The 20,118-nt window shown below is 33.5% G+C and overlaps 1 protein-coding gene and 1 long non-coding RNA gene across 2 annotated transcripts; both read left to right on the plus strand.

The window, feature by feature from the left end:
* The first annotated feature begins 561 nt into the window (after nucleotides 1-561).
* Nucleotides 562-4,406, plus strand: LOC127837157 (uncharacterized). The gene is made up of 5 exons (XR_008029149.1): nucleotides 562-793; nucleotides 1,621-1,687; nucleotides 1,862-2,053; nucleotides 2,354-2,445; nucleotides 2,780-4,406. It is a non-coding gene; the product is annotated as an uncharacterized LOC127837157 (long non-coding RNA).
* Nucleotides 4,407-4,722: 316 nt separating this feature from the next.
* On the plus strand, nucleotides 4,723-10,481 carry LOC127839902 (putative helicase mov-10-B.1). Its single transcript, XM_052368295.1, has 7 exons — nucleotides 4,723-4,924; nucleotides 5,214-5,323; nucleotides 5,445-5,653; nucleotides 6,353-6,626; nucleotides 7,698-7,806; nucleotides 8,726-8,814; nucleotides 10,403-10,481. The coding sequence occupies exons 1-7, from the start codon at nucleotides 4,826-4,828 to the stop codon at nucleotides 10,479-10,481; spliced, it is 969 nt and encodes a 322-aa protein (XP_052224255.1). The 5' UTR covers nucleotides 4,723-4,825.
* The last annotated feature ends 9,637 nt before the right edge of the window (nucleotides 10,482-20,118 follow it).

Below are 20,118 nucleotides of genomic sequence, written 5' to 3' on the forward strand. Positions count from 1 at the left end.
GCGATCTGTCCATGAACAACAAATGCGAGACCCCTCAACAAGACAGATGCCTTTAAGTAAACATTTAGATGAATGTTCACATAATGAACCAAAATTTAAAATATTTCCATTTTATAAGCTATTTTCGAACAATATTTCAGCTAGGTTAGCAAAAGAACAACATTTTATACATGTATTTAAACCCAAATTAAATTTCATTTAATATTTATTGACGTTATGACGTCATAATTGATATGACGTTATCTCCATGACATTTTGACGTTGTAATATATTGTATTATGCCCTGATGAGCTATGCGAAACGCGTTGGCTAAATCAATATATATTTAAAATCCCAGACACGTGTTTTTACTTTTATTATATAATATTCACAATCTGGATTATTACATTTTACTTATATAACTATATATATATATATATATATATATGTGACGTCGTCAGCAGAAATCAGTACAAACGCGGTCGACGTTATTTTAAGCTACGCGTGATTGAAGCGCGACGTTATAAAAATGGAAATAAAGTTATAATTATATTGTGAAAAACCAATTGAAACTTGAGATAATATGCATATTTTCGAAGAATGAAATGCCCCCGAGCTCTGATCGACAATGTACACTTATAGTTTTTTATTTGGTTGGAAGTAACCGTTGCTTTATTAAGCGACCTCTACTAAAAATGGCGTGTCGTAATTAGCATTGACATTGTTCACCGTTTGTTTGTGAGTTCCTTTGGAATAAATTGTCAATCAATCCTGACAATAATTTCTTCAATTGAAGGATCGTAGTTAAAATCAGGTAAGATATTTAAATAAACTTGACAATCATTAATTTTGGTAAACAATGGTCCTATTTAGACTTAGAGAACAGTGAAAATGAAACTGTTAACCCGGAAGTAAAATACTTCGCTTCGAAAACTTTGTTGTTGGTTACAAAATGTAATGGCGCTCTTATTTAAATTGTAAATATGTCACAAGAAAGTTCAGCAAGCACGATCCCATATGAAATCTCACAGGGCCAGGATGATATTTTTATTGAAGATTTGAATTTGGTTGACAACTTGACATTAATATTTTCAAAACAGACCATCAAGCATTATACATGATAATATTACAAGCCATGTATGATGTATTAGAACTATTGAAATGAAAATGTGCCCTCTTCAGATTCTGATGAAGACATTAACTATGAGTCAAACTGTTCAGAAACAGAATTATCAGGATTCAGCGCTAAATGAGACAGATGGAGTGTCTGTCCCTATTGAGAATTCCTTGTTTGATTTAAACAATTATAGGAACAAGAAAAGCAAAACAAATTCCAAATTCTAACATGTGGCTGTTATTCATTTCATAACAAACCGTGCAGCGATGTCATTGGCTTTCAACAAGCAATTTCTTTTAGACAATACTGCCATGAACTCACTCGTGATGAATTGGATTTAGTAATAAAAGCCCACTTGATAACACTCAGACTTTACGAAACTCCTAAAGACACTTAATTATTATGATTATTTTTAATGATGATTATTATTATTGCATTATTTTGTTATATTGCTATGAAGTTAAGTGAAAGATATTTATCTTTTCAATCTTGACAATTGTTTTAAAAACTTACATACATCATAGGTTGGACCAAACTACTTCAAGACTGCGAAAAAATGTGAAGTCTTTTGTGTTTGCTGTGAAGATACAGGTAGGCGTGATTATTAATTTCTAGATCAGTTACATGTCCCATATTATTCTTAAATATGCAAAAATGTGTTAGTGTGACTGTCATTATTTTAGATGAAATATGAAATACATATTTCTGTATCAAATAACAATTATAGTCAGTTTGCTCTTATTTTCATTTCTTGTTCTTTTGCAGGAAAACAGGTGTTTTACTTAGCGAATGAGGCTGAATCACCCGGGAAAGGCGCCAACACTGTTGTTAGCTATGTGCATTACTAGCTTCATCACTATGGCCTAGGGGAGGAAGAGGCAGTTTCTACTTTGACAACTGCTGAACAAAATAAGAACAACTGTGTACTTTGGTATGCATTGTGTAGAGTTAGTGTTTGTAAGAACTTTTACTTATGCATACAATGTTATTGCATGAAAATTTGGTACCATTTTTGCATCTTAAAGGATAAAAGTTTGGGAAAAAATTAAAATCACTCCTTATTTACATATAACTATGTTAAAATAGATGTCATATTAATCAATGGAATATTTGATATTAAAAATGTTTGGGAATGCTTTTTGTTTGGTTAACAAATAAGAAGGGCTTAGAATAGACATAATATTTGTGCTTAAGTTTTATTAGGTTTTTTACAGATTGTGAAAATGATATGTTAATATTATTTCCATTTTCAATTAGGGCTGCACACTCGAATGAGATACTCGATGATGGTGACTGCGGCCACATCAAGTTCTTGCCTGATTGGCATTTTGGATTATGGAAGTCTAAGTGTAGGTATATTCATCAGTAGATAATGATTTACCATCTGATAATGTTAGTATACATATTGAAATGAGCACTGGCAAATTATTACTTCCAGTATTCATAAGAAATGTCTTTAATACATGGACTTTTTCCCATCTTTGTGAAGTGGCCTTTGGCCCCTCATTTTGTGAAAAATGAGTTAAGAACTGTTCTAAATTGTGAAAAAATAGTTTAGTTAAATAGTTAAATTGTGAACATTTGAGTCACGAGCTTATCAAATGTTTGAAAAACTGCCATTCTCTAAGAAGGAAATAAAGCTCTGCAATATTTAACCAATATTTATGCTTCACACTTTTCCAGACTTTGTGATGCAGAGACCATCGAAGCTGTTGCTGAGACTGTATCCACATCCTCAAGGTCTGGACTTAATGTGCTGCACATGATTGGTGATTTGGAGAAGCCTGTGCACCTATACAATTGGAAAACTTTTCTTGCCCAGTTGTTCATACCCTTGAAGAACATTTAAAAGTACCAACATTTCCTCATTGATGCTGGTAAACCAGGCTTGGTATTTTGTAAAACAAGTGAAAAATCTACAGTTGATACTCACTGTTTGTTAAACTTGAAAGAGTGCTGACCTCTTACCATCAATGTCTAGCCAGTCTTGCCCAGCCTGAATTAAAGAACCTTGACTCAGTATCGCCTGACAATGGTACCTTTATGAGGAAATAGGGCAGTTTTTTTTAATCAGACCTCAGTAGGCAAGCTACCTGTCCCAAGCCGAAGTAAAAAAAAACAAAAACCGTCTGTGTGACTCAGAAGTTGCAAAAAACATGTGCCCTGTCCTATCTTTGTTTGTTATAAGGTTGAAAATTGTATGATCCTGTTTGTCAAATAGCCTTAGATTATTTGTTTTGATTACCAAGTTATATGTTATTGTTTACCATATAAACTGTTCATTGGTGAACTTTTCAGCAACAATTACTTGTGTGAAAATTTTAATATTAAATTGGCCTGTGGCATGGTATTTTCTAAATTGAAACTTATTATGTTATGCTATTTATGTAAAATGTCATGTCTTGAAACATGTTTTATAAAGTTTGAAAAAACATTTAGCCATATAAATAAACCACTGTCCATGTGTGTTCATTTATTATGACAGGTGGTAATATATAAGTTTTGTTGAAGCTCATCATACCCATGATTGCGAATCCCATTTACATGTAAAATAAGAATGTTGGTTGCTATGGAAACATTATTTTGCATTTACTTATTTGTTGCTTGAATTAATTCTATTTATATGATAATGGTATAGTGTTTATTTTAACTGATTTATAGAAGGTATCTTTTAATGCCTTAAAAATAATACATGTTCATCTTTAATTGTTCTGAATAAGAAGTACATGTTGTTATTATTTGTGTTTATTTATGGCGGTTTTACTATAAGGGTTTCGTAAACAAATTGCAGTTAAATTGTTTGGTCAAATAATGTTGTTCTTTTTCATGTTTGATTTGTATGGGAAAGGATTTACTAATAAAATTAGGTGTTTTTGCTGTTCAAAACAGTAAAAATGGATATTTTATCTATTTGTTGCCATGGTAACCATGGTTACCATCAGCAAAATGTCTGTACATTAACATTTTTACCAGCATATATGTATGGCACTATTATATTACATATATGATGTTTACGTTGTGCAAAGTCTTAAATGGATTGAAATCAATACACTGTAAAATATGTGGATCTTTTCTAAAAAAGGACATGTTGCACTTTAGCTCAACCTATTTTCTTAGATTCTTTGTGTTACTATGTATTAAATAAACACCATGTTGAAATAAAGATCATTGACTATAAGCAGTTTTATCATATATTTGACAAAAACGTATATATTTAGTTTTTCCCTGATATTTAAACAATTTTAATGAAATTAATGTATTTTATGTAAATTCGTTACCATAGCAACCGCTGTATTCAAATGATTGCTTTTGTTCGCACTTAAAATGTAAAAATCATTGTCAGTGTAGCTAATGCATTTAATCTATGTGTGAATGCTATACGGTAAATACCTGTATACTGTATTTACAAAAGAATTTGTTGTCAATGTCAATTGATATAGAAAACCATTATTTAGCTATAAGATCGTATAAAGGGCGCATGTGTTCAAAACTCAATATCTAAAAAACTATTATAGAAAGAAACCTAAAATTTTGGATTTGACTTATGCTTGCATTCATCTTTTACAAAATGACAAAAAACGAAAATGTGATTTTTCCTCGTTTGTACTGATTTCTGTAGCCTATGACACATATATATTATTTTAGTTTTATATATATTAGGTTTACAGCGGATACCAAGACAGTCGTATTCTTGTTTGCTGTCCTGAAAACTCTGCGGCAGATACTTTAATGCGGAAATTGTTAAAGGATAAGCCCATCATGAACGCGGACATCTTCAGAATGTATGCTTTGTCACGACAACCTGAAACATTGCCTGCCGAAATAGCGGTAAATGTTCATGAATGTTGGCATTTCCCCTGTTTTGTCCACGTTTCAAAAGCGCTGATAAATATAAGGACTTAATATATTATTAATACAATAAATATTTATTGCAAAACAACTTGTGTTGTTGTTTTGTGTAAAAAAAAGTTTTGGTTCGTCATTTAGGTTTGACTAAAATGAAATGCGCAATCCGCTTATGTCATGGTCGCTTATCTCAACAATAAAGTGTTTATAAATGTCGAACGTTTTAAATAAGTGTTCTATTTCTGCAATTTGTGTTGTTTTTATTCTACAGACCACGGGTCAGTACAACTACGATCAACTGAACGCATGCTTTTTCTATCCATCCGTAAACACACTCATGGAATACAGGATCATTGTTGTGACTTTGATGACAGCTGGAAGGTATAATGGTTTCAGTACATCTATATATACTCATAACAATACCCAAAACAAACTGTTCAAAGGATTGAACTTTTTTATGTTGAACACATAAATTAATATCAATATGAACATGACATTACAGACTGGTGACAGGGCAGTTTCCTACGAACCACTTCACGCACATCTTCATAGATGAAGGTGGCCACGCGGTGGAACCTGAATGTATCGTGCCTATAACTGGACTTATGGATCCTAGAGATACATCTAGGCGAGCACAGTTGGTCATAGCCGGTGATCCAAAACAGCTTGGACCGATTGTCCGTTCTGCTATTGCTCGAAACGTTGGGTTACGTGAGTACATTTGTATTATATTTATTTTTTTTATAAATAAATCGGGGACAGTATCCATAACGTAAATAATTTGAGTACATACTGCCGTCATTCGTTTAAGTCAATAAATACAGGTGTCGCTTTATTCGTTATAGAATTTGTGTTTGTAGCGGCAGTATGCGGACCTCGAATAACAAGTTTTTAATTAATTTGGCCAGATAATTGGTAAAAAAGAAATTTGATACCAAAGCTGAAGCAGGGTTTCTGCCAAATTATGTCAAAATCTTGTTAGAAGTTAATATGTATTTACACAATGTTGAAGTGAAGAACATATTTGCGGAATTGCTGCTATTTGCTGCAATTTCTAAATACTTTTAAATGTATATTGAAATAGTAATATAATGTTTAATATACCGTTTACATAGGCCATGATTGTCTGTAAATGGCATGACCCATGTTTGAGTTTAAAGCAAGCTATGTGTCTCGAATAGTAGTATTTATGGCAAAGATATTTTGTTCCAACAGTAAACAGATAGAAATGAGCACAGTTTTTCCAATAGTTAAGAGAAAGAAAGGGATTATACTGCGACATTTTGCATACATTGTTTTCCATTGACGGCTACATACAATATACTTTTCTAGAACTCTTCGTTATATTCTGTGAATTGTTTTCATATTATTGAATCAAACGTGTAATTGTATTATCTGATTTCCTTATAGCTGTTTCCTTGATGGAGAGAATGATGACCGATATCGATATGTACAAATCCCAGCCGTATGACGAACGCTACATCACAAAACTTATCCGAAACTACCGGTCACATGACAGCATCCTGGAAATCCCAAGGCGTATATTTTACGACAATCAGCTAGAGGCATGTGGTGACTCCAAAGTCCTAAACTGCATGCTTGATTGGGATAAGTTTCCTGTGATGTTTCACTCAGTGTTTGAAACAGAGGAACGGGAGGGTGACAGTCCATCGTGGTTTAACAGGCTAGTTTCTTTATGGCATTTAGCTATTGTGATCACCCGTGGTGTGATGTCCGTCGTCCCGAATTTTGCGGTGTTTGTCGTCAACTTTAAGCTCTTTACTACAGTTGAGGCCAATGCTTTCACCCAATTTTGATGAAAAACTTTCAGAATGATTATCTGGACAATATGTGTGTTAAAATCATTTGGGTAACGTGCGTCCAAAACCTAGGTCACACTGTCATTCATAACAATATGACGACCGTGTCTGAATCTTGGTAACGTGCGTTAAAAATAAGTCGCTTGGTAAAATCTTAGAAAAATCTTAGCCACTCTGCAGGCCACATTTTTACATAATCTCAGTTAAGCATTAATGTAAATCTGTGTCGTGTTCTTCCGCAAATATGTCACTGGGCAAATCTTAGAAAACATTTTAACAACTCTAGGGGCAACATTCACGATGTAAATTTAACTTGATTACTTCATTATCTTGACATTTTGGCAAAATATTACCCGTTACCACTTAGATACGTGTTTTAACGGGTTTGTAGAAAGTTAAATTTAATTAAAGACCTTTCTAACTACATTCAAGGTTTAAAGGCTTCGTTACCAAACCTTAGATACTGATGAACAGCAAACAGCATAAAACCTGAACAGACTGCGAATTACTCGAAGGCTGTTTTGTTGTGGGGTTTTTTGCTGTTTGCACATAGCCATTTTCACTTTGCTTCTGAATGGGAAAGGGTTAAATCTGGTCAAACGCGTCAAGAAAATAGATCATGTTAATCCCAAAAAATACTACCAATCCTGGGGCATTTATGAATCACACTTGATGAACGATTGTCAGAGTGTTTATTTTCACAATATAGAGGACACAGTCAAATCTGGTTTGAAAAACTAGGTTACTAATTTAAATTCCATACACAATTATAACCATTATACCTTTCAACAGTCATCAAACTTACAAAAATTCTCCTTTAACACCGGATGTTTTAAATGATATTATTTCATAACTTATTTCACTAATGTTACGATTTGATATGATACATATATGTTTGCCTTTCTTTCTTGACTATGTGTTTTTCTTCTTAACAGAGATGAAATAGCGCAGATTGATATGTACCTGACTGCATTGCTGATAAAGAAATCAGGAACAAAATTAAAACCCTCTGATATTGGAATCATCGCTCCATATAAGAAACAGGTGAGTTGATAAATGTAATAGACATTCTTTGTCACCAGCTCTTGTACTTTCGAAAATAACCCTACATGTAACAAAACCAAATTGTACGTAATCAAAGATAAGTTCATACAATTCCTAAAATTTAAATGCATATAGAAATAAGAATTAACGTAAATGAAACTTAGAAATAGCAAGCATTAAACATGCATGTATCGTTTTACAATGTGTTTATGTTTGCTGCATTTCGATCATCACGTTAAATAAAAAGGGGTAAATATTTTATGTTTGCGTTGTTGTCGATCTATTTATATTGTATCATCTTAAATGTTTTGTCGAATATATTTAAACCAAAAATGATTCGTGTTATAAATTGTGTGATAATTCTTTCCATGGGCATAGGTTTCCAAGATAAGACAAATGCTGCTGGCTAAAAGACATATCGATAACCAAAATGAAATAACTGTGGGGTCAGTTGAGGAGTTCCAAGGTCAAGAGTTCAAGGTCATTATCATATCCGCCGTGCGCAGTGATATGACCTCTGCCTACACAGACATATATATGGTATTCAACCTAGGCTTTCTGCGTAATCCAAAGGTATGTTTGTTTAAAGGCATCAAAACTCGGAATTACAGCATGACTAAATTACACAAACAATACCATGGATATAATAATATGATCCAGTGATGATATAAAGGAACTCTTGAAACAAGTGAACAAATATATTTGTATAATACAAATAAAAGTGTATGTATAAACAAAAGATGCGATATATATTATTTTTCAAAAGTGCTTGTTCAGTTTTGCCGACGTATATCAATAGTTTCGACAGTCGTTTTTTTATTTTGTTAAACAGTCAGAGATTTCAATTTAAAAATTAAATAGCAAACTAATCACGGCAAAGATAGGAAGATGAACTGCATTCTTGTTAAATTTGTTATAGCGTTTCAATGTTGCCATGACACGTGCTCGAGCTCTGTTGATTGTGATTGGAAACCCCATAACGCTTGAACAGGATTCTTGCTGGAAGACGTGAGTGTGAACCGGGGGGGGGGGGTCTCCTGCTTGTCAAATTGGAGTTTCCTTATTCCTATATGGTCATAAATATGACTCCAATTCGACGAAGAGGGATAATATTGTTTTTCACAAGTACGTTGGAGGTTTGTTTTTCCTGGTGTTGTATCTGGAATTTCTTAATTCCTGTATGGTTATAAATGTAACCCCCTCCCCTCCCAATTCGACGACGCTGGATAATATTGCCTTTCACCTGTTCGTTGGTCGTTGGTCGGTTGGATTGTAGAGCGTTATGTTTGCGCTCAATATCTTTACAGCACTTTGACTAACGATCTTTCAAAGGGGTATAATGTGAACTTTAAAGGAGAGGAAGTCGCCTATGGATTTTGTGGTACCACATTTTCACTCCACTTAAAATAAAATGATATTGTTACGATGGTCATTCATACCCAAAATAAAAACACTTTCAGCAGCCTTTCAAGTACGATTTAAATAAAATTTATTATAGTGCGTCTACCAGAGACATGTTCCAGACAATTAGTAATTCATATCTTGATTCGAGTTCAGGCTGATTTATAAATGTATACCTGTAAGTGATTCAAATCATTAGAATGTGCATGTTGTACAAATATCTCTTGCTAATAACTGTCATATCCTGCCTTGAATGTAATAATTAGTTCCTCTAAGTTTGGTATTTTGGGTCAGTGATCATTCATGTACATATAAACTTGATTCCAAGACAGTCATTCGAAAACGACGTTAACCGCAAAGTACGGACAACATTTGGGTATGATACAACATCACGACAATCACGGTTAGGAATATTTGCATTAATGCTCTTAACACTTTACCAATACAAATATATGAATTACAATTTATTCCATTGGCACCTCTTTATTTTTTAGGGAAAGGCTGATACTTATATGTGGTTATACACAATAAGTCCGTCTATTTATACGTTTCAGAGCCGCGTTGTTTAATCTCCGGAATACACATAGTGTAAGCAACTGTTAGAGGCTAATTTTAAACATTACTTAGTTTTGAGAGATGATTTATCACGAGTTATATTTTCGTCAGATAGACGCTATTGAAGCAATTGCAACTTTGTTTAAGCTAGTATTAGGGCATGAATACTGTAAAACATTGGTTGATGCAATTTAAATAAACAAGTTGGTAAATAATACTACAACGAAAAATTGACCATAATGTTATGGTTTAATACTGCATACTTTATTTAAATTAACTTAAGTTAAGTTACTTAAGTTACTACCATGATAGGATTTCAGTATGTCATTATCATGAAGAATTATGATAGACTATCTGATAGTCGGGTGGATCAAGTAAGTTTATTGAATATGCAATTGGGTACTTAGTTCTCTCACTAAAATGTTGCCAGATTTGTAATATTTTATACTATATGTATTTTTACTATACAAAATACTTAATGAACCCTTCAAATCTAAGCCATTATTGCTGTACATATAGTCGAATGTATTAAATTCGTTTACTTCACCGTAATGTACGTCCGTTATTAAAAGCCATTCATCCCCTTTGCATTTTAACATCTTGTTATATTACTTTAAGATTCATTGACTACTGTGACCAGAACAACGCGTTTAGGTGGCAAAAAGGGCAAAAAAGAACAGGACCACCTGATCACGGAAAGGATGGAGGCCGAGGCATAAGTGGTAAGTTGTCTTATTTCGACCTGTAATGTGCATCTCATAATGTGTGTACATTCGGTCAGAAAGCTAGATATTTATTGGTCAGATACGGTCACGTAAAGGCCAAACTCGAAAACAAATGGCTCATATGTAGTAATAAAAGTATTCAAAATAAGCGTCAAAATAGCGTTGCAGAAATATAATTATACAATTAAAATGGTAAAGCTAAGTAGAGTCCCGTTATTACGGTGCTGCATTCTAGTGAAAGCTAATGACAACGATTAATAAACATATTTATTTGATGAGACGTGTATACGTGAATAGATTTATGATTAATATTGTATAATATGGTTGATTTGGCGCTTGCACGGTGGTTACATTGTTATTACTTCTTTTTTTAAGGAGTAAGGAGATACATCAAGTAAGGTTTCAATTCCAAGTTTGGGACGGCCTAAAGCCGAAAAGAAGAAAAAAGAGCAAAAGAGGATGTCTGGGAAAGTTTACACAAGGCGCAAATAATTACCTTAAGCAAGTACAATGACCGTGAACGGATTTTATCAAATTAAACAACTGGTTTGAGTGTGTGTGCATTATACACATGCTATATGTAAATTAATATGAATTCATTCGTCTTCAATTCCGTATAGATTTAATGGCTGTCGGATTGGTACAAATGAACACTATTTAGGTGTTTTCTGAATTGTAGAATAGAATGTGGATCCTATTTTGATATTTTGTTCATTTTTTTTGGTTTATATTGGCAAGATTCCGGTTTATGCTTTTCGAATATATAGAGAAAATTATGTGAGTTTTGGATAAAGATCAAGTTTTTCATGCAATCCTTAGCACCGAGGTAGCGCGAGGCTTGCCGATCGCTAACATGGTTCGAGCCGAGCAGGATAAACTTGATCTGTATCCCTAACTTACATAATATTGGATATATCCAATGTTTCCTCTCTGTTTTCCATTAATAATAATCAAATATCGCATTTTGTGACGATTTTGTTTATCCGTAGTTGACAAAAACAGATTCTCCAATTTTAGGAAAAAACACAAATCTGATCTAATTATAGCGATTGTATGAACCTCAAGTTTATACTATCGTTGTTATACTATTGATTTTCATCTGGTAATAGGATGAATAAACCCATCGTCTACCAGGCTCTAACGAAACAATACGCCGTGTCTATTTTTTAATAATTTGGTTCAATAAACAATTGTTAAGTTTAAATTAAAGTTTTTAGACAAATTGTTTTCTAGTCTTTATATCTAATGAACAGCAAAATATGTTGATTGAACTCAGGAAAATTATTTGTGCTGATTTCATTAATACATTTACCAAGTAATACCAAACGTATGTGGGTTTTGAAAGCATCGTTATCCTGAACCAATGGTTGAATGTGTGAAGGGACACAGTGTGAGATTAATATAGCTTTTGTTTTGGACTAAATAATACATGAACACGTTCTAACGAAAACATCAACACGCACTAAATAATACATGAACACGCACTAAGTAACAAGAGAAGCAATGCATCGTGATATGTGGCGTGACCTGATGGTATCGAGTTGGGTTCTTATATATAATTACCAAATTTAATGTAAAGTGAAATAAAAGGATAAAACATAATACAGGGAAAGTGATTAAATATATTATCACAATTTAGCCTTACACATCCTGAACATGGTTAACACTTCTTCGCTTATCAATCACTAACTTACCAAATATTCGTTGCATCCCTTGTTTGTACCCATAAATTTCAAACATTTTCCATGAACAATTCCCTTTTTAACCTGTTAAGATGCATGGTATATTAAGTTTCTGACAGCAATATATCATGTCAAACACTGAGATCTTTGTCTGTAAGCTTAAGTTTATAGTAAAGATTTGTTATACATTAATATTTATGCTTAATGTTTTTTATTTAACGGAAAACGTATTTATAATCTGCTTTTGCTCTGTCACGATTGGTTTGTTAACTGGAGTATATAGATGTGTTCACAATTTGATTATATTCGCTTGCTACCGATGTATACATGAAAGACTTTTAGTTAAGCTCTGGTCCGGCTGTCTGTCAGAATATCATTCGTCCGAATCTGGATCCTGCGATAACTCAAATCGTACTTGAGCTATGTTCATGAACCTTGGAATGTGGAAAGAGGGCCATATAGGTAATACTTTAGTTTGTTTTATTTTGTCAGACGAAAATAGTTCTTGTAATAGTTGCAGATATAGTTTAACTAAAATCTAGATATGTTACTGCTTGTTTTGTCGGACTATAATTGGTATGGTTAAAATAATGATTAAAAACAATACCTCTATATCCTGTAATAAGTAAAAAGTATTCATCTTATGTAATAAAACATATTGAGATCCTGTCCTTACCCCTCTAATATTGATTTAAGTGGATATTGCATTTTGTTTTTGATACATTTTTTGTTAAACATACTTTTAATAAAACAGGTGCAATATAAATCTTCATTCAAATGCTAGAAATACATCGTATTTAATATACAAGTTTTGTTTTCAACTGTTAAAAAGGCGCTCACAAGAATAGTATATTATAGTTATATAATTCTACATTTATAAAGGATTTACTATTTACATGTGAAAGATGTATTGCATATATTTAATATTTTACACTATTTCTATCTTCGTAAAATGTAACTACACACAGACACACAATTGTGCTCGAATGTGTTTAAAATATATTACTTAGTTTAGTTGTGCTTTTTGTGTAGCTAACATTGAATAAATGTTATTTCGCTTAGCATTATTAAAGAAAGTTTGCACTGCAAATGAAATATGTGTGTATTATTTGCTTGGCGTTATCATAGGTAGTGATGAAAAAAGGGCAACTTACGTTGTCCAACCATTGTCTTGTTTCAGCGTTATGGGATTTTCAATCGCAAAAACAAATTGTGAGCTATAGTCCAAAGCAGGATAGCAACCATTACAGGACACCCCGTGTAAAAAGGGAACCTACACATAACAACGAATATATAATGTTGCTTTGCCACTTTCATTTTTTTATTTTGTCAATAGATCACTAGAAAATGTAACAAGACACCGTCGGAGACGGGTGATGCTCCCCAAAGTTTTTTTTGTCACAATATTGCACTATATATTCAGAGAAAAGGAAACGTCTTGAGGGGCATGACTTTGGACAAAATAATACGATGGATGGTTTAGCAACTTAAAAAATTCAAAGGGCCATAACTCTCTAAATAAATCATCTAACCATAACTCACAAATAACATGCGCATCTCCTCAAGGTAGTTAAGCTTCCCATAAAGCTTCATTGAATTCCATTCAGTAGTTGGGGATAAATAGCTCGGACAAGATTTGCACTATATGTACAGTTTATAGAAAATTTCAAAGGGCCATAACTCTGTGAAAAATCATCCGTTTATTACCGGCTGAAAATATGCACATCTCCTTGTGGTAGTGAAGCTTCCCATTAAGTTTCATTGAATTCCCGTAATAAGTTGCTGAGAAATAGCTCGGAAAAGAATTGCACTATATGAACAATGGAAAATTTCAAAGGGCCATAACTCTGTGAAAAACAATCCGACGAGAACCGGCTGATAATATGCACATCTCCTGTTGGTAGTGAAGCTTCCCATAAAGTTTCATTGAATTCCGGTCATTAGTTGCTGAGAAATAGCCCGGACAAAATTGCACTATATGTACAATGAAAAATTTCAAAGGGCCATAACTCTGTGAAAAATCATCCGACCAGAACCCGCTGATAATATGCACATGTCCTCTTTGTAGTGAAGCTCCCATAAAGTTTCATTGAATTCCGGTCATTAGTTGCTGAGAAATAGCCCGGACAAGAATTGCACTATATGTACAGTTAATGGAAAATTTCAAAAGGCCATAACTCTGTAAAAATCATCCGACCAGAACCGGCTGATAATATGCACATCTCCTCTTGGTAGTGAAGCTTCCGATAAAGTTTAATTGAATTCCGGTCATTAACTGCTGAGAAATAGCCCGGACAAAAATTGTGCACGGACGGACGGACACATGGACACACGGACGGACAGACAAAGCGGCGACTATATGCTCCCCCCCCCCAAACAAAAAAAATTGGGGGAGCATAAAAAGTTAAATTACTGTTTCAGTTTTTATAAATATTTTCAGTGAATCAGAAGTTTTGTTGGCCTAGTGCCTATTACTCTCGCTTTTCGGATGTGACTTCTCGATACCGGGTAAACAACGCGCGTTGTGGGTGTAATTTGCGGGTGTGTAAGGAACTATCTGGCTTCGCATGTTTAAACGGGTTGTAAATAAACAATTTGGGCATGGTTCTAACGAGAATTAAATAATTCTTAAAGGTGAAGCATGTATTGCGGCAGTGTTTGCATCAATTCAAACATAATTTTACATGTTTCCTTATTCGCTCGATATATGGAAATCGGAGGCTACATAATTCGAATTATCTTCGCGTATATTGGCAGTCAAACAGTTCTAGCAATATAATCTAAAAAAATTGTATTTAATTTGACAAAGTTGGTGGACATATGAACATTATTTATCTTTCATCTCCTTTTTTATGCTTAAATAATCGACGGAAATGCCAGTTTATTGGATTTGTTCCGTTTTGACAAGATAGTTGTCATTACCCCCAAATGCTTAGATTGGCATGTATAGTGACAGCAAGAAAGGCAACTATATTATTATACTGATGTTTCGTACATGGAAACCGAAAGTAAACGTACACATTAATTTTATAACACGAATTAAGTGTCTATAAATTAGAATTATATGCCAATTTTCTGGTCCAAAAACATAAACGCAAACCCGTGCATACATACTGAAATATAACATTATATTTCAACAAGCATACTGAGTAGTGACGCTGGTGTACACAATATAAATGGAAAAAGAAAGTACGAAGAGAAGACCTGTTTCTTGAAAGAATGTTTTCCCATACATGTTACAGTGTTTATTAATGTCTAATGTTGACAATGAAGAAATCTAGAATTATATAAAACTTACATGCATGCATGCTTTAACTGACTTGTGTATGTTACAGCCCACGAACAGATTAATCTCTAAACGTAGGACGGTCGTCTGGATTTCCTTCCCCTGTCACTAAGAGATAAACATATACAATCGTTATACATCGGCTATCTCCGGACTCCTCCATAAGATATAAGCAATAAATCGTCTGCTGATCAAGAGTGAAGCATAAATACAAACATTCACAACTACAGCAACAACCTGTGACAGGGAATCTAAGTCGATCAATAATCTAAGTAAAAGCGTAAAAGCTAATAAATCAGCAGTTCATTACTTTACCAGACATGAGTTGAGTAGGAAGCCGCAAGCTTAAATTGAGAAGTTACTGTGTGTTAAACTGTTTACATTTTGTAAACTGTTAACGGTAATGTATCGATTCGACTTAATACCTACCCATGTAAACATCATTAATTTTGGAACAATTAATGAACTCCGTTATATTTTGATCTTTTGTAGCTTTATATTAACGCCGATCTTGAACTAAGATGATTTAACATACTTTTACATCACATCGAAATATTTGTACATTATTTATATGAGATACATATGCATAACTACATGTTCTCAAAAGCATGAATATAACACCTTCATGTTATTGAACTGTGTTTTATTATAACATAGTTTATTGATAATGTACATAACGTTTATTATAAATTATCATAAAAACGTATTGATTTTATAAAGGTTTCGTAACAGTAATAGAAGAAGCAGTACTTGGTGCACATTGAAAACTTACAGCCATTATACGTCAGACGTTTAATTGTGCTTTGTTAACGATGAAATACCTGTATGTTCATTTTGCAAAGTGATCTGGTTTATTCTGTATTGCATATCAATAAAATCATTAAGTTAATTTAAAATGTGTTCATTGCATGCTATCATTTGTATTATTCCATATTACTTTTAGTTCTTGACCGGTCTGAATGCAGTTTGTTAAATAAGAAGTAAAAACGAAATTTTTCAGCTAATTAACTTTGTTAAAAGCCCATAAATACTCAAAATCAAAGAATATTTCGTACAAAATATATGCGTAAATTAAAGTTGACACTTACAAAATCAATGGTCTTCATAGCAAAAGCCCAAATTGGTCTGGAACATAGATTTATCGCGCTACAAATAGCTCGTTTTGCATATATATATATATATATATATATATATATATATATATATATATATATATATATATATATATATATATATATATATATATATATATATACATATATACATATATAGATGTGTTGTGTAACGTAACAGCATATAATATATACATCTTATATTATAATAATAAGGGTTCTATAAAGAACATATTTGATTGTTAGGATGAAGTTTGGAAATTTAATAATAATTTTTTATGATATATTGGTCAATTACAAATAATCTAAGAGTACACATAAACTAGAACTTGAATTAAGGTCTCTTGCAAGTAAGAACATGAAATATATTTACAGTCATGGTGAAGTAGTCTAAGTCAACAAATTGAAAAGTATATTTAGATAGAAGAATCGAGAGACCATAGTATTTAACAAAGCATTAAATTAACGAAATGTTCAACATATTGACATAGGATTGTTATTACCTCATATAGTCATTGAAATAGGCCAGATGAAAGGGTCACCGAAAAGCCTTATTTGCATAGGTCATACAAAGTATTGCACCGGGAAACGTAACGTTAAAACTTTATATCATCACAAAGTAATTAAATTTTGGAGTATTCGACAAGCGTGTAAATACATGAATAAATTGGTATCTCTAGTACATTAAGCAATTCAACCGATCAACAATACGCACGTGAAGAAACGGACACTAATGACCAATCAAAGTTATAAGGGAATTTTATGCGAATTAACCTGTAGAAAAAATGTAGATGTTTGGTCAGATTTGGGCATCTTACGGACAGATATTAGCATTCTGCGGTTAGATTTGTCACGTTTTCTTGATGTGGTGGCCATATTGGCCGCCGCGCTGTAAAATTGTATTTCATGAACATTAGCAAGCGTTGTGTTAGAAAATATTCAACAGAAATAAATCTAGATGAAAACAGAAATGAACTGTGTTTGTTACTGTGTGTTCTCCACGAACAATATGTAATTACGCTACAGTTTTTATCATTTTATATAATAAATTCCATGTGAGTTCCGGCTACGACATCCGAACATTTACGAGCGAACGCGAGATTGACTTCGTGCAGCGTAGGAAGCCCGACGTAGTTATCCAGGTTTTTTATTCCCTTCCTAAGTTTGTGACCCGACGAAAAACGGCCCTTTAGCAGGTTAATAATACCCTAGATTTCATCCCCCCCCCAAAAAAAAAAATATTTTTTTGTTTTAACCTTTAAATATATAAGTTAACCTGATCCAGTGTAGAAAATAGAAAGATATTGCATAACTAAATTATATGTTGCCTTGAATTTGTTTTTAAAACAGTAAAATATTTAAAATTGATTATTTAAGACTTTTCTTATTTTCCCCCAAAATCCGGTGTTTCGCGCGATTTTTTTCCCCTCAAAAAAGGCCAGACCCTTTTCCCAAAATTAGATAAATAATCCTGTTGTCATTTAATTAAATCTCTTTAATTTAGACAAAGTATAACACTTCAAAACAAATAAACAATAAACAAAGACTACATTGCGACTGTTGCCGCGTTGCTGATGAAAACCACGGTCAACCCGACGACACAGACGAGTGTGACCCCAGAAGCGACGGCCGCCTAGCAGTTCAAGAATACAGTGAGCTGTGGTTGGTACACTCGCTTCACACCTAGGCCACCCGGGGGCAATGCCCGTTACCGGCAGCATGCGCATTTGAATGGTGGTCACCATACTGAACAAGCGGGGGTTCCTCCGGGTAATCCGGCTTCCCCCAACAACACAAGACCACACCAAAATCTAAAATTATTCCACTTACAAATGAAATAACTGGAAATTGCAGTAACAATTCAAAATTCGCCCCACCTTTCGTGTGTCTAGTAAGTTAATTAGGTAGGAGTGCTGGGGCACACTCCGCGTCAATACATAATTCAATCGATGGCTCGGAAAGGACCTCAAAAACTTCGAATTACACACGCACTCCTAAATACAGTGAATCCTCGCTAAAATTACCGGATTTTCTTTTTCGATGAACGTTTGGTTCTTGGCGACCGACGGACGACAACCAATCACAACAAAACCTCACCATAAAGACTTGTTGTTAACATGAGCTTAGAAGGAAATAATTCATTGGAAAGTGATTGAAATTATTCGACAAACACAACAACCAATAGTACAATCGAAAATGTAATGGCATTAAGATATAGATAATTGCGAGGTTCGGCTAACATTTAAAACCCAATACTTTGCATTGAATGTTCGTATGAAGAATTAAGAATTTACTTTATTTGGAATGAAATCTGCAAACAGTAATAAACGCAGGAATAATTCTAGATCAAGTGTATATTTATCTTCTCCTGTTTGCGGATGATGCTGTCATTTTCTCAGACACTAAAGACGGGCTCCATCATAAAAAATTAAGCAGAATAATATGATACATTGATTTAAACTGTAAATATTGCCAAACCAAAACTAATGGTTGTTCAAAAAAGGGGCTTGCTAAACGATGGTTACAAATGGACATACAAACAAAACGAGACAGAAAGTGTGAGCAATTCTAATTACCTTGGTATCGTTATGTCAAGTATGCGGTCCTTTATTCCTGCCACAACAACACTCTATGGCACAGCTACACGGGCGATGCATTCCTTTTTTGTATAACAAATGCTATGGAAGTCCCGATAAATGTTATGTGCAAGTTGTTTGATCCATATGTCTTGTCAATCCGAAATTATAAGTGTGAAGTATGGGGATTAACCGCGGCAACTTATATTGACAGAGGGGGTAATCACGTGATAGTCAATATAGCGACGTCCATACCGAAACAGTTATTTTTCGCCGTTTTATACCCTTTATAACTTCTGTTCATTTTTTAAATGACGCTCACTTTCCAGCCATATCAGTAAAAAGGTGATTAGCATTTATCTCGTATTTAAATTCGCTTTTTATCTCGACTTGACTCGGTGCAAATTTTCTTAGTGGAGCCCTAATTAGGACATCCCGCTAAGACATTTTGCACCGAGTAAAGTCGAGATATAGAGCGAATATTACTTAGAAATAAAAGTCAGTAACTTTTCTTCTAAAATGGCTGGAAAGTGGACGGAATAAAAAATAATAATACAAGTAATAAAGGGTATAAAACGACTAAAAATACCTGCCTCGGCATGGACGTCGCCATCTTGTTTGTCACGTGATTACCCCCTCTGATATTGAATGTATTCACACAAAAAATCTGTAAAAGACTGTTAAATGTAAAAGTCGATGCTGAAGTAGGTCGATTTGCTTTATTCATTGGTATGTTCCTAAGAACTATTTAAAAAAATTAAACTTCATTAAAACAAACAAGGAAATTGTATCCTTAATACGATCATTAATAGGCAAAGATTGCACATCAATACACAAATTGCCAATGTTAATTGGTCCTCCAAACATCGCTTAATTTTGCAGATGTATGATAATTTCCAGAATATGTTATTAATGATTCCTTTATTCCCCTGTTAAAGAATAGACTCAGGGTTCGGTATACATTTATATCTTAGT

The sequence above is a fragment of the Dreissena polymorpha genome, chromosome 7 (genome assembly GCF_020536995.1).
Source record: "Dreissena polymorpha isolate Duluth1 chromosome 7, UMN_Dpol_1.0, whole genome shotgun sequence".
In the NCBI taxonomy this organism is placed as follows: domain Eukaryota; kingdom Metazoa; phylum Mollusca; class Bivalvia; order Myida; family Dreissenidae; genus Dreissena; species Dreissena polymorpha.

Coding starts and splice junctions, on each gene's coding strand:
- LOC127839902 (XM_052368295.1), top strand. CDS start 4,826: ATGCGGAAATTGTTAAAGGATAAGCCCATCATGAACGCGGACATCTTC. Junction 6,627..7,697: donor AGTCCATCGTGGTTTAACAG/GCTAGTTTCTTT, acceptor TCTTCTTAACAG/AGATGAAATAGCGCAGATTG. Junction 8,815..10,402: donor CAGGATTCTTGCTGGAAGAC/GTGAGTGTGAAC, acceptor TACTGTGACCAG/AACAACGCGTTTAGGTGGCA.